At 47.5% G+C, this 13,308-nt stretch overlaps 1 protein-coding gene across 3 annotated transcripts in view; it reads right to left on the minus strand.

Annotated features, from left to right (window-relative positions):
* Positions 1-3,612: 3,612 nt before the first annotated feature.
* Ttc12 (tetratricopeptide repeat domain 12) overlaps positions 3,613-13,308 on the minus strand; it is a 39,887-nt gene continuing 30,191 nt past the window's right edge. For all 3 annotated transcript variants that reach the window (XM_087905632.1, XM_087905633.1, XM_087905634.1), the window contains exons 14-22: positions 12,782-12,874; positions 11,378-11,438; positions 10,570-10,707; positions 10,002-10,100; positions 9,482-9,550; positions 8,063-8,164; positions 6,756-6,855; positions 5,503-5,728; positions 3,613-3,774 (exon numbers count right to left, since the gene is read on the minus strand). In XM_087905632.1, the coding sequence (XP_087761758.1) occupies positions 3,699-3,774; positions 5,503-5,728; positions 6,756-6,855; positions 8,063-8,164; positions 9,482-9,550; positions 10,002-10,100; positions 10,570-10,707; positions 11,378-11,438; positions 12,782-12,874 (964 nt within the window). In that variant the 3' untranslated portion in view covers positions 3,613-3,698. The remainder of the gene's footprint in view (positions 3,775-5,502; positions 5,729-6,755; positions 6,856-8,062; positions 8,165-9,481; positions 9,551-10,001; positions 10,101-10,569; positions 10,708-11,377; positions 11,439-12,781; positions 12,875-13,308) is intronic.

Below are 13,308 nucleotides of genomic sequence, written 5' to 3' on the forward strand. Positions count from 1 at the left end.
TCCATTCCTGAGTTCTGAGTGCCCAGAACTCTGGAACTCCAGCCCTGCTGGAATTGACTTTCTTTCTCTCTCTTTCTCTTTCTTTCTCTCTTTCTCTTTCTCTTTCTTTCCCTCCTCCTCCTTCTCCTCCTCCTCCTCCTTCTCCTCCTTCTTTTTTTTAAAGACTGGTTTCTTTGTGTAGCCCTGGCTGCCCTAGAGCTAGCTCCATAGACCAAGCTGGCCTCAAACTCAGGGATCCACCTGCTTCTGCCTCCCAAGCAGATTAAAGATTAATCTTTAATTAAAGATGTGCACCTCCCCCCCCCCCCCACAGCAGCAAGATTGTCATCCTCCCTGACTGTCTTGGAAGGATATAGGAAGACTAATGCGGGCAGAGGTGGTTTGCGGGAATTCTTATGTTTATCTTCCCAGCATAGGATGGGGGAGTAACAATTACAATCAAGTGCAAATACTTTATCTTCAGTGATGTGAAGTGGGGAAACTAACGGGAGAGTGGGTTCTTTGGTGGAGAGGGGAGAAGAGGAGAGAGGAGAGGAGAGGAGAGGAGAGGAGAGGAGAGGAGAGGAGAGCAGAGCAGAGGAGAGCAGAGGAGGGAAGGGATCATTTCTGGTTCATCATGGTCAGTAAGCTAACCCCCACTTCCACCTCATGCTAGGCACATTGTGCATATTCAAACCTCAGAATTCCAGGTGGAACTGTTACTCTTATTTCACAGGGAAGAAAGAGACTCAGACAGAGAGAAAGAGAGAGAGAGAGAGGTTTCCTGAAAGTCACATTCAATAAGGACAAAATGTTTTACATACAGAAAAAGTTAAGGAACAAACACACACACAGTCTGAGGTTAAATTCCAACTCAGAGCTCTATTTACATGAGCTCAGGCAGGAAAGTCGCAGTTCCTTTACTTCTGTAGTGAAGACAGTATCTGCCTCATGGTGTCTTTGTGAGGCTCCGGAACACTGTGAGATCGCTGGTTGGTAAGGTTTCTCTCTCCACCCGAAGGAGGGTGTGCAGTAGACCCACCTCCAATGTGAAGATCACAACCTTCGGCAGGTCCCCTCAAGCACAATAGAATGTGGCATTTCCCACTCTTTGGGGGATGGGAGTTTACTCATCAGAACCATTTCCAGAGCTGGAGAGGAGTGTAGCAGAGCTAGAGAGAGGCTTGAACTTGGAATCGGAGACCAGCCTGCTAATTCTGCGAGCTGTTGTCATCTTGCAAGCCCCGCGGAGTGCTCTGGAAGCAGCAGTTTCTGCAGCCTCTAATTTCCCTCTGTGCTCTGTTTAGCATCAGACATCTCCCTTGCAATTTGGCTGCTTCAAGGAGGTCTGTTTTCATGAAGGCACTGAATACGCAGGTCCCAACTTCTCAGCTGAGACCTGTCACCTCTGTGCTGCACGGAGAGATTGTTACAGCACCATCAAAGAGTGCTCCAGTGAGCTCTTGCCAGCCGCCCACAGAGAACTGATCCCACCAAGAGGGCTCTGGTTTAGGGATTTTCATCCAGACTTCCAACACGCAGCTTTCCATTTCATTTTCAGGAACAGAGCTCCTAATTTAAGCTAAGAGCTGTCCTACCAGTGAAGAATTTTCTTTAGCGATATGTTGAATAAAATCTACCTAGAGGAGTGGTTTCTTTTTTGCATATTTCAGACAATATCTGGATTTAATCCCATAAAGGACATGAGCTATTTCACCACCACCACCCCCCGCAAAAAAACCCTCAAACTTTAGTAGACAGGATGTCAGTCAATGTCTCCAGCCTCAGAATGGAACCTATCATGCTTGTGTAGCAGTATAGCTCCTAAGATACCGTCATCTCTAATGTCAGCTAGCTTTCTATTACTGAAGCAATTATATATAACAATGAAGTTAGAGAGGGAAAAGGTTGGTTTGGCTTACAGTTTTAGAGGCTTTAGGTCATGACTAGGTGAGTCTATGAGTTTCAGGCTTCTCTCAGTGGGAACCACACTTTATGGTAGGAACAAGCTTCAAAGCAAACTGCCCATTACATGTCTGGGAAGCAGAAGAGACCAAGACCCCACAAGCCTTTGCAAGTGTATACTCCCAGCAAACCAAGCATCTCTAACTAGGCTCTAACAAAGTTTTCACTACCCATCAATAAGCTTCAAGCTGGGCACCAAGCCTTTAACTCTGGGGTCTTTGGGGGAAGATTCTAGATCCCACATAACCTTCACAACATAGGTAGTTTGGATATGTATTATTCTAGGTTTTCCTGACGGAGCAGAAAACCTCAGAGAGGTTAAGCAGGCCGCACAGTTGTACCAGGTGTTTTCTTTTGGGCCACCAACGAGCTCCCAAATCATGACACAGAGACTTCTTATTGTTTACGAATGATCGCCTAGCTTAGGCTCATTTCTGGCTAGCTCTTTTAACCTGCTTCTCTTCATCTACCTTTTGCTTCAAGGCTTTTTACCTTTCTTCCTTCTTTCTGTATATCTTACTTTCACAGTTTCTTGTTTCCCCTGGCTAGAGGCTGCCTGGTTGGCCCCAGCCAACTCCCTCATTCTCTCCTCTCTTACCTCATTCTTCTCCTCTCAGGCCTAGATTTCTCCTCCTAGTTGTCCTCTCTGCCTGCCAGCCTCTCCTATCCCTCTTCTGCCTAGCTATTGGCCGTTCAGCTCTTTGTCAGACTAATCAGGCGCCTTAGGCAGGCAAGGGGAAACAAATGCAACACATCTTAACATAATTAAACAAATGCAGCCTAAACCAAAGCAACACACCTTTACACAGTTAAGGGAATACTATCCGCAGCACAAACAAATGTAACACATCTTTAACTAATTAAAATAATACTCCACAACACACAGGAACACAGTGGGCAGGAAGTAGGGGGCACCATCCTTGGGAACTTTGGTCTGGAGATTCTTGTCTTTTACTGTAGAGTGCAGATCCTGCCTCTTTCCCTGAGATGGTTCAGCCCGTGATTGCACTGAGAAGCCAGGGAACTGTTATTTATTAAATCTTTCATTTGGGAGCCCACAGGTGATCCTGGCTCTTGGAAAAGGAAGCAGTGTCTTTAGCAAAGGGCTAAACAGGGGTATGAGGTGGGTTAGGGACATAAATGGACATTATTTAGGTTTCGGTAAAGAGAAGCCTGTGCTCCGACACTGGGAGTCCAGAACCACCTTACACAGAAAACGGAGCACTTATAAAATGCAGCCAGGTGGTGATGCTGACCTCCCCCTAGGACTGGAAAGAGCTCCGACAGGGAGCGACCCATCACCTCTCAACCCACAGAACATGAACGCTCATGCCACAGCTGCAACTGGGAATCAGGGAGCTATTGTCACATCAGCCTGGTGCTGCCACCAGTCTCTTAATGGTCTGAGAGCTGCAGGCAGATGCTGAAGTGCCATTGCAAAATACGCCTAATGTTTTCCTCAGGATCTAGTGCTCGGCTAGTGGTGCTACTGCAAGGGCATCTGAGAAATGAGGCTTTTGGTTGGCTGGTTTCTGGTCTCAGTAGAAAACGAAGGAGCAGCTCAGAGCATCAGTGAAGGGCACTAGAGTGAGCAGCAGCAACTTCTACTGCGGTAGCCACCCTCTCTCTTCTTCCTGGTGGAAACCCAGCAGACATCACACTCTGGAGTGGGTACTTAGAAAGACTTTATTAGCAGAGCAATGACCCCTGACACACGGTTGCATGTTCACAGACTGTGCAAGGCACCGTGCCCCTCAGGAATCATTCATGTATTTCATTGTAGAGTTGAGAATTTCTAGTCCATGAAGCTCTCGAAGTTGGGGAGCAAACCTGTGGTAATCAGGACACAAAACTCAGATAGACACGTGTCATGTTTCACAGTTTCCTCTGCAGATTGAGGCTGGCCACAAACACGGGCCATAGCACTCTCGGTAAAAGGGGGAAGTGATGGTGGCACAGGGGAGCCCTAAAGATCAAAGAGGATAAGTTGGGCTCTGGGGGAACCTACATAAAACTGGAGACACTCTTCTGGAGTGTCAGGTGTGACAGGCTGCTCAGATGAAGCTGTGCTCTTGGGAAACCCCTCTATCCCACCCCAGCAGGTTGCCACTTTGAACTCAGGATAGCTAATGTGTTTTGCTTTCTGTGGAAGACAGATTTTTATCTTTTTCTTCCACTTGATCAATCAGGGAGCGTTTGAAAGTATTTTCAGTGTCATCCAAACCCTCATTTTCTGGGAGGTGGGGGACAGGAAAGAGAGGTGTGCAGTTGTAAGGCAGGAGCAGTGTTCAAGCCTGTCCTCAAGGTCTCCCCCACTTCTATCCAAGGGATCATGGCACGGCTGCAGGGCAACACCCCAAAACATGCACTCTGGGTGATGAAGCACATAACAGATCCAGAACAGGAAGCAGAGTTCAACTGCAAGCCCCTTGCGGGGGGCATCAGAGTGCTGTCATGCAGCTCTGTCTCCAGCAGGAGACTGTTACCCACGCTGACAGTCCTCTGTTTGCTTAGTCCCAAGTTAATCAATCAACCAGGCAATCAATCAGCAAAAAAATAGGAGTTTGTTCTAGAAAAGTAAAGACAGAGATGAGAAGCTGTGTATGGTAGTGCATACCCATAATCTCAGGCATTAGTGAGGTAGAGGCGGGGGGATTGTGATCAACCTGAGCTATAAAGCGAGTTTCATGCCAACTAGGGAAAAAAGAAGGAGAAAAGGAAGGAAGGAATGGGGAATGGAGAAAGAGAGAAAGACAGAGAGAAGAGGAGGAGAGAAGAGGGAGAGAGAGAAGGAGGGAGAGGGAAAGAGAGACAGAGACAGAGAGAGAGAGAGACAGAGAGACAGAGAGAGAAGCGGGGGCAAGGCAAAGACAGGATATGTTATAGCCTGGATATTAAATGTTCTCCCAATATCCACATGCTAAGGCCTTGATCCCAGTTCATGTGGATGATAGAACCTTTAGTATATTGGGTTTAGTGGGAGGAATTTAGGTCACAGTCAGGGAACTGGGTACTTCCTGTGTCCTTCTTGGCATCTCGGTCACCATGAAGTGAGTTAAGAGCTCCCCTCTAGCGCATGCACCCGATACCAGACACTGCGCTGCTAACAGCCCCAAAGCAACAAGGAACCAGAGACTAAAGCCTTTGAGGCCTTAAGCTAAAGGAAACCTTTTTTTAAGTGGACTTTCTGTCACAGTAGAAATCTGAATAACAGAGGAAGAGAAAAGAGATGGAACGTGTAAGAGAGGAAAAAGGAGGGCTAAGCAAAATGGAGCAGGTTGGAGGAGGAGGGAACAGCAAGAAGACAGTGACCATATGCATGCGACCAAGTCCTGTCAAATGCATTCCACTTCTCAGGCTGGAGGTTGTGCTTCCCCCAGAGGACCCTTCTTCCAGAGACTCAGCTCATGGGGGCCCCTATAGGCATGGGGTAGCCCCCATCCATGGAGAAGGCAGGAGGTACTCACATGGAGCTCTTCACAGTGCTAAGCTTGCCCCACTCTTTCCAAGATGTGACCACCACATGGGTGACCTGGGTCAATGGTGACCACCACAAACCTGGGCTCGGCTGTGCATAGCTTCCCCAGAGCAATGCCTGCATTCAGCTGCACGCCTGTCATCTGGGAGTCGCTGCCTGCCAGTTTCAACAACACTTTCACGATGTCCGTCTTCAGCAGGGATGAGGCAGCATTGGGCACCTCCATGCAGTTGCCAAGGCAGAGGGCAGAGTTGCCCACCAGTATTTCATCCTCTGAGTCAAGCAGCGATATCAAAATGGTGAACTCTACAGGAAAATATGGCCACAAGGAGCAGTTCCAATGGACAGCCTAAAAGGGCTGATGAGGGGGCACGAGAGGCTGAAGGGGTAGATGGCAAGCTTCTCTAGAAACCTGGGAACAGATGAGCTCTCTCCCTGTGTCCGTGCTCTCAGGTATAAAAAGGGTTTTTGTAACCTGAGTGGTGGTTTAATCCCAGCACTCGGGGGGTGGAGATAAGTAGTTTTCTGTGAGTTCGAGGCCAGCATGGTCCACATGACAAGTCCCAGGCTAGCTAGAGCTACCAATGAGACTATCTTAAAAATGGATTTGAGTGTCAGAAGAGTCTGTTCTCATGGTGAGTCACACTCTCTGTCACCTGCCAGCCTGACCGAGAGGCAAAGTATCTTTTCAAAAGGAAGGTTTGCCCTATCAGGTTAGTCCCCTTCAGGGTACAGTGAGGAGGTGTGAAGGACATTAGGAGGCTTTCTCTGCTGGGAGCCCCCTTCTATGAAAACTGAAGAGGATTTAGGACTTAAGTCATATCACAGGAAATTAGAGCAGAACATTCTTTGGTCACATGGTAACTCTGCAGCCTCCGCATCCATCTTATGAATGGAGAGACATCCAGCACCCTCCAGATTAACTTGTTGAAGCCTTCTTAATGAATTAAGCTGAGCTCAGAGCCACAATTCCCACTGTTCTCTGATGGCTGAAGGTGCTTTGTTTCCCCCTCTATCCACGAAGGAGGAGAGCTGGTGCTAGGTCAGTTCAAGCATCACTATAGAAACAATTCCAGGTTAAGATGGGGGGAGAGGAGGGAGCTATCCTACTTCTGCCCTGTGATCTTTGAGATGCCTGGCATTTTACCCAAGCGCAGCCAAAGGTCAATGGAACACTTTGTGACGGGAGATGAACTGACATCCAGTTGTGTAAACACTACAAGGGAGTGATGCTGCCTAGTCTCTCCTCCCTCCTCAGCCTGGGTTCTCTCTGCAGCTTCCAGGGTGGGTCCCCCACTGAGGCGTGGGCTCCCTTAACCAAACTGTCACTTACTTTTATCAAGTCTCGTTACTTCTTCCCGAGCTGAATGACAGTTGTTTGTGCAAACGGCCAGTGTCTTTATGGCGTAACGGGACGCGGTCTGGCCTCCTGCCTGCATTTCAGAACAGAAAAGCAAAATCAAGGTGATAACCATTCTTTCCTAAACACCTCAGCAATCATCATAATAGTGCCAGGGGCCTTCTTGGCTTCTGTGAGATAATTAGATGAAGCAATGGCATGTGCTTCCTAGATGAGCAAGGATAGAGTGTCTCTTGTACCCATCTGTAAACCTAGCCCCGTTCCCCAGGTAGGAATGCAGGCCTGTCCCCGGTACACCTGACACCACTGGTGGGGGTATGAGAGACTGTTTAGATAAATAACAGTGATTTGTATATAAACATCTGCTGTTTAAGAGCAGATGTTTCCCCAAAGGGAAGCAAATGACCCTCCTGGGTCCCTTGGTCTCTGGAGAATAAGGGTTGACAGTCTTTATGAAGACTTGTTAATCAAGACCATTATGAGAGGTAATGATTATGCAATCGTAACCCTCAATATCAGGGTCTTCAGGATGTGTGTGGACGTGTGTGCATGCATTCAGCAGTCTCTGGCATAGTGCCAAAAGTTGTAGCAACAATGACAGGTAGTGATCAAGTGTCAGTTTTAACTGAGCTCCTCCCTTCTGCCCCCTTGTCATCTGCCCTAGCCTGGCAGCATCTTGTCCACTGTAAAGTTTGCTTCCTGCCCTGCTCAGCCCAAGGTTTTGTATTCTTGCAGCACTACCTGGCAGAGCTCAAGTGGTATCTAGAGGCAGCAGCCGCCTGATAATTTGCTCTGCCTTCCCAGGTGAATCTAGTTCCTCTCTTGGATTCACTACCCTCAATTCATTCAGGAAATTCCAACATCCTTTGGTCACACGACAACTCTGCAGCCTCCGTAGTTCACAAACGGAGTTACAACCAACACACTCCAGATAAGGACAGAAGCTACCGGGAGTCCGGGAACAAAATAAGTGGCCCAAGAAGCCTTGCAGAAAGGCATTCAAAGCACCTTGCTCAAGGACAGAGACTGTGTTTTGAAGCTGGGCTTGGAGGGCAAGCAATTTTCCTCACTGTAGCTAAAGAACAATTTGCTTATTCATTCAACCGTCTTTGTTGCTGTCCAGGGCACTGTCCAGGCGGACAGGCAGAAGAGGCTCACTAGTCCAGCGGGGAGAACATCTCGACACGTTAACTGAACAAAGCCCACCTTCATCCTGCTCGCCTGATGTTGAACGGTGTCTCAGGACATTCAAGGAGGTGTAAGCAGTCGGGTTACTTTACCTGCAGGAATTTAATCATCTTCTTCACCACACCTGCTGCCAGCGCCTCCTCCACGATGGTTAGTGAGGAGCAGAGGGTCCGGCTTAGAACGCCTGCCGCTCTCTGAGGGGACACAGAGGGGATGATTAAACACCTCTTCCAGAAATGCTGATGACCTTTAAAGGTTAATGGGGAGGAGTTTGGTTAGGCAAATAATAATAATAGTAATAATAATAAAATAAAATAAAATAATTCCTTGATTTTTGAATAATGTAATGACCAAGGAACACACAGCAAACATAGTCCTTTTTAAATAAACCTGCCACGTAGGCAGTTCAAAGGCCTGGAAATACTGCTTCCTTGAACAGAGACCCAAAGCAGTTCAGCTTTATCCTGGGTCTGTACTTTGAGAATCAGTCCTTTCAGGGTGCCTCCCAGTCCTCAGCATCAGTAGGGTCCTCCCTAGAAATGCTCTACTTTCAGGACCAAACTTTGGAGTTTCCAGTTTTCATTTATCTTTATCTTTCCAAGTCTCTGGTTTTTGGTTCAACTTCCTGGGAGACTTCATTTGCTTTATTTCCCAGCTCTTGTTTCATTTTAAAAATCTTAAAATTATAATTATTTATTATTGTGTGTGGGTTGTTTATATGTGTGTGAGTGTATGTGTGTGTGTTAGTGTGCGTTTCTGTGTTTGTTTTTGTGTGTATGAGTGCATGTGTTTTTTGTGTGTATGAGTGCATGTGTTTTTTGTGTGTATGAGTGCATGTGTTTTTTGTGTGTATGAGTGCATGTGTGTGTGTGCCTGCCTGCCACAATGCTCGCATGGAGGTCAGGTCAGAGGACAACTTGGGGAGGTCGGAAGCCAATCCCTCTGCCTGCAATTTTTAAGGGGCTGTTTTCTGACACCTGTCCTGAATGTCACCTTGTCTGTCCAGGCTTTAGGTCCCGCACTGACAGAAACATGAGTAAGTGAAGAGTGTGCCCTAAGATGGCACCCAAAGGCCTCCAGAATCAAGCAAACACTCTTCTTCATGTGCACTGCCCTGCCCACGGGACTGTCTTCGGTTTGCTCAGCCAAGTGTTAGAAGAGAATTAAGGAATCATTCTGGCACATGCCGCTGAAGGAGCTCTTGAAATATAATAAAGATTGCATTCAACGGTTGGATTCTAGACCACACAGTCAAGACATTCTTAATGTGGGTTTCTGGATTCTGCAAGGTTTACGTGTACATATATGGGAAGCAGTCACCAAATCCTCTCAAACTGAAGGCAGAATTTGTCATCTGTGTGTTTGTGGGCATGGCTTTGAGGAGTTCATCCACACTGTACCTCAGAGTTACAGAGACTTCAAAGATGGTGACTGCAAATAGGGTAAGACCTATTAATATGAAAACAGCACTAGAACAGGAAACTGTTAGTCCGCTCGCTAGAGAAACTTACTGTCAGGATTCCTCCATCCTGGCTGTTCAGTAGAGACAGGCACTTCCGGCTCATCTGCACCGCCCACATCTATAAACACGGGGAAGTGGGGAGGCATTTTTATAGCTCAAATAGAATCTTCTGGAGAGTGTCTTCCAAGCAATCAAACAGAGTCAATTACTCCCTCTTGAAACCACAATATTCATGTCCCTGTTTCTCTTACAGGGGCTTCTTTTATTGCTCCTATATGTGGCTCCTCTAATTCTGGACAGTGATTCCATAGCAGAGGACACAGTTTATTTGACTCTTGAAATGTAGCACTGGCAGGGGCTGTTCTGTGCATGTGGACAGCTTTCTGAATGAAGACGAGAGTGACTCTTGCCCTCAGTAGAGCAACAGAGCATCCCTCCAGCCCTCCATATTCCTAGACTGTGACAGTTCTGGGCTACATGCTTCTGTTCACTTCATGAATACATGAATGAGCCAACAAACACAACATGCCTGTCCCAGGGCTCCAGGGAGGGTGACAAGAACACTGTACCTCAGAGAGGAAGGGACCCTCAAGACACAAGTTCATGATGAGTCCAAGGAGAGTATATGAAACCTCTCTGAACAGGTTCATCTCCTCCTCACACTTGTCCTGGAAACAAAACAAGATCATCAACCTTCTTGCTGCTTTGCAGCTTTTCGTGGCCATCTCTTCCCTTAGACAAGTGTCTTGAGACACACATGGCCCCTGTATTGTCAATACTTGGACTTGACGGAATGGTGGAAGTGCAGACATTAGGAATTAGTATCCGTTTAGGAGAAATAGAAGGTGTCTTGGGCACCTTGGCTATAGTACTCTGGCTCAGTGGGCCTTGGGCTTGCACTGAAAACTGGGCTGTAGAAATGGGTGACCAGCTCCATCAGAAAAACTTCAAAATTACTCTAGCGTCAGGGAGACTTAATCTAGAGGATTTTGGAGGCCACCACCTCCCCAAACAAGCCTATAGCTATAGCAGCCATAAGTCAAATGGTCCCTAGGTCCTGGGAAACAGAATAATTATAAGAAGTCAGTGCATCACTGGAGGATGGGAAATCAAGTTGAAATAGAAAGGCTGTGATACCAGGAGTTCCAAACAGGCATCCCCAAATTCTTCACAGGCTATCATGTGTCCTCGGGCAGTAGGCTCAGCACTGACGTTTCCCATCAGGGCAATGCATTGGCAGAGGGCTGAGGGGTTGGTTAACTTGGGCTCTCGCTTCTACAAATGAATTCAGAGACAGTGACGTCACAGACAGCAGATAAATAATGCCATAGGCCTTTCTAGATGTGTCTCTTGCTCACCAAAAGGCTAGGAATCAGACACCTAGCCTACTGTCACACAGTGACATTAATGGAGTCACCCTGGTCACATGATGGCGTCACAAGCTTGGCTTCTACACCAACCAGCTGCAAAATGTTGGGGTGTGGTTATGTTCCCCTGGGGTCTCCTCGTATCCCACACACAGTGGCTCCCCTCACACAGCATGCTCCCCCAGGAGAGCCCTTGCTTCATTCCTCACATGGCTACCCTTGTCCTGATGGGGTGATTTCCTCCCAGGGGACAGAGTCACACCCTTTCCTGAAGATACTACTTTGTGCTAAGGAGGGCTCTGGTAGAGAGCTGATCTCTTGCTACCATCAGGTAAGACACAACCCACATGGAGCATCTCTCCCCTTTGCAGCCAGTCCTGCCCTGTGGCCACTGCTGTTTGTCCTGTCTGCAGTGGTTGAGTTCTTTTCACAACGGAGAGCTGTGTAAACCCCAGCTGTGGATAAATGACTAATCAAGCTTAGAGACTGCAAGGGTGCTGGGATGTAAATCATGTTTCGGCGGCTCTGTCCTGGCAAAGAAGTGCCTGCCATAGTGGAGAGGACTGGGGTTTGCTCACCAGAACACCTGTGAGTGCGGGCAGGACACCTGGAAGGTTGGCCTGGAACCAGACTTGGAATCTGTGGGGACAACATCGGCTAAGGTAATGACACAAAGTATGCCTCGAGGCTGTCATCTCAGGCAGCGTCTCGGAGAGCTACAGACAGGGCCTACGTGACATCCGGTATGCACTTATGATTTGCTCTGTGTGCCTAAAATTATCACGTGACTTGTGTTTTCTAAGCCTAGAGAATAATCTTTGATGTCAGACAGCAGGTCTCGGGCACCAGCTCTTGTAAGCAGAAGTAGCTGGAACTCCCTGGCTCTGACAAATTGACTGCAACCCTTCTTTCTGCTCTGGATTTGTGTGTTCCATGTGCCCATTGCAGGAGGGAACAGGGAACACATGTTGACTCATCACAGCCGCTGAGCAGGCCCAGACAGACATCACCATGTGCTGGTGTCACGTGCTATGCTCCCAGCCACCCCTCCCCCCAGCTGACCCACCATATTAGTTTGTTCCTCCCTGATTCGTTCCAGGCAAGACTCACAATGGGTGCAACGAATGTTTTCAAAGCTCATAAGGAATGACTTAAGAATTTATAACACTTCTTAAAACTCCAGGATATTTATCATCTTTCCCCAGCAGCTAAAACCAAAACAAACAGGCAGGAAGAGATTACTAGCTATTCAGTATTACTGGCAACCAAAGAGGAGGTTACGTTTCCCAGTTCCTTGTCCTCTGCTTGATCACTTATATTCATTCAACACAAATTTCCTGGCAGTTATTATGCCCCAGGCACTGGCCAAGAGGTGGGAAGCTTCCCTGAGCCACAGCCAGCATCTCACTGCAAGAAGCACTGTTTTTAGTAGCCATCCTCCTGGTGTCTGCATGAGATTGGTCCCAAGGACCCTACAAATACAAAGCTGTGCCATTGCCCAGGTTCCTTCCACAGAATGATACAGTACTTGCATAACCTATTATAACCCCCTGGAAATTCTGAGCCATGTCTCAGCATTTGTAGCTATGGTTCTGAAGCAATGTGAAGTGCTATGTAAATACCCATTATGCATTGGTTAGGGAATGATAAGGAAAGGGCATGTTCAGTACAGAGACTTTTAGAAGTACTTTTGAACAGTGGTTGACTGAATCCACAGACGCAGAACTGATAGAATGAAAGGATGACTGTGTGTCATGGCCTCCAAGCCCGCTGAGGACTGGGTCACCCTCCACCTGGAGGGGCTGGGCTGAGAGTGGATTACCATTGCCATCTGGAAGCCATCGGGGTCCTCGCTCAGTGCAAATTGTAACACTCATCCGGAGATTTGTCTAGTCTCTGTGATGGTGGCATTTTTCAAAAACCACAAAGCTTAACATGGGTCGAAGAATTGTCAATCTTTAGAAACCAAATCAAACAATTACCTTTCTTCTAGAGTCAAATCTGTGAGTAGCCCGATGGCTGTATTGGCCTTCTTGTCTGAGAAGTCCAGAAACGACAGCAGTGCTTCACACAGTCTGCAAAGAGCCATTAAAAACAACAACACACATAACTCTGAATGGGCCATCTTCAAATCCAGAGTCTCCAATAAGGTACTCTTGTAAGGAGTCCAGTAAAGCCTTGGCATCTGGGGAAAAAAGCTAAAGAATGAACCGACTGTGCCCAGCCAGGAGACCCGGGTCCTGACCCACCTGTGGACACCATCCTTCAGGATGGCTGCAGCACTCCTTATGAATTCTCAGGTTGCTGAACACTTGTAATGTAAGTTCGCCAATTATCAGACAGCAGCTTGGAAGGAGGGAGTTTTTGGAGCTCTGCCCTGTGGCTGTGTCTCGGTCAAGTTTATTAACGTGGATGACATCTCCATGGCACACTTACTAATTGGTTCATAACTAAAGTGGTAGGGCCCCAATAAGGCAGGTGATGGAATAACTATTTCACAAGATCCTGA

Source organism: Myodes glareolus, chromosome 4 (genome assembly GCF_982192425.1).
Source record: "Myodes glareolus chromosome 4, mMyoGla1.1, whole genome shotgun sequence".
Taxonomy (NCBI): domain Eukaryota; kingdom Metazoa; phylum Chordata; class Mammalia; order Rodentia; family Cricetidae; genus Myodes; species Myodes glareolus.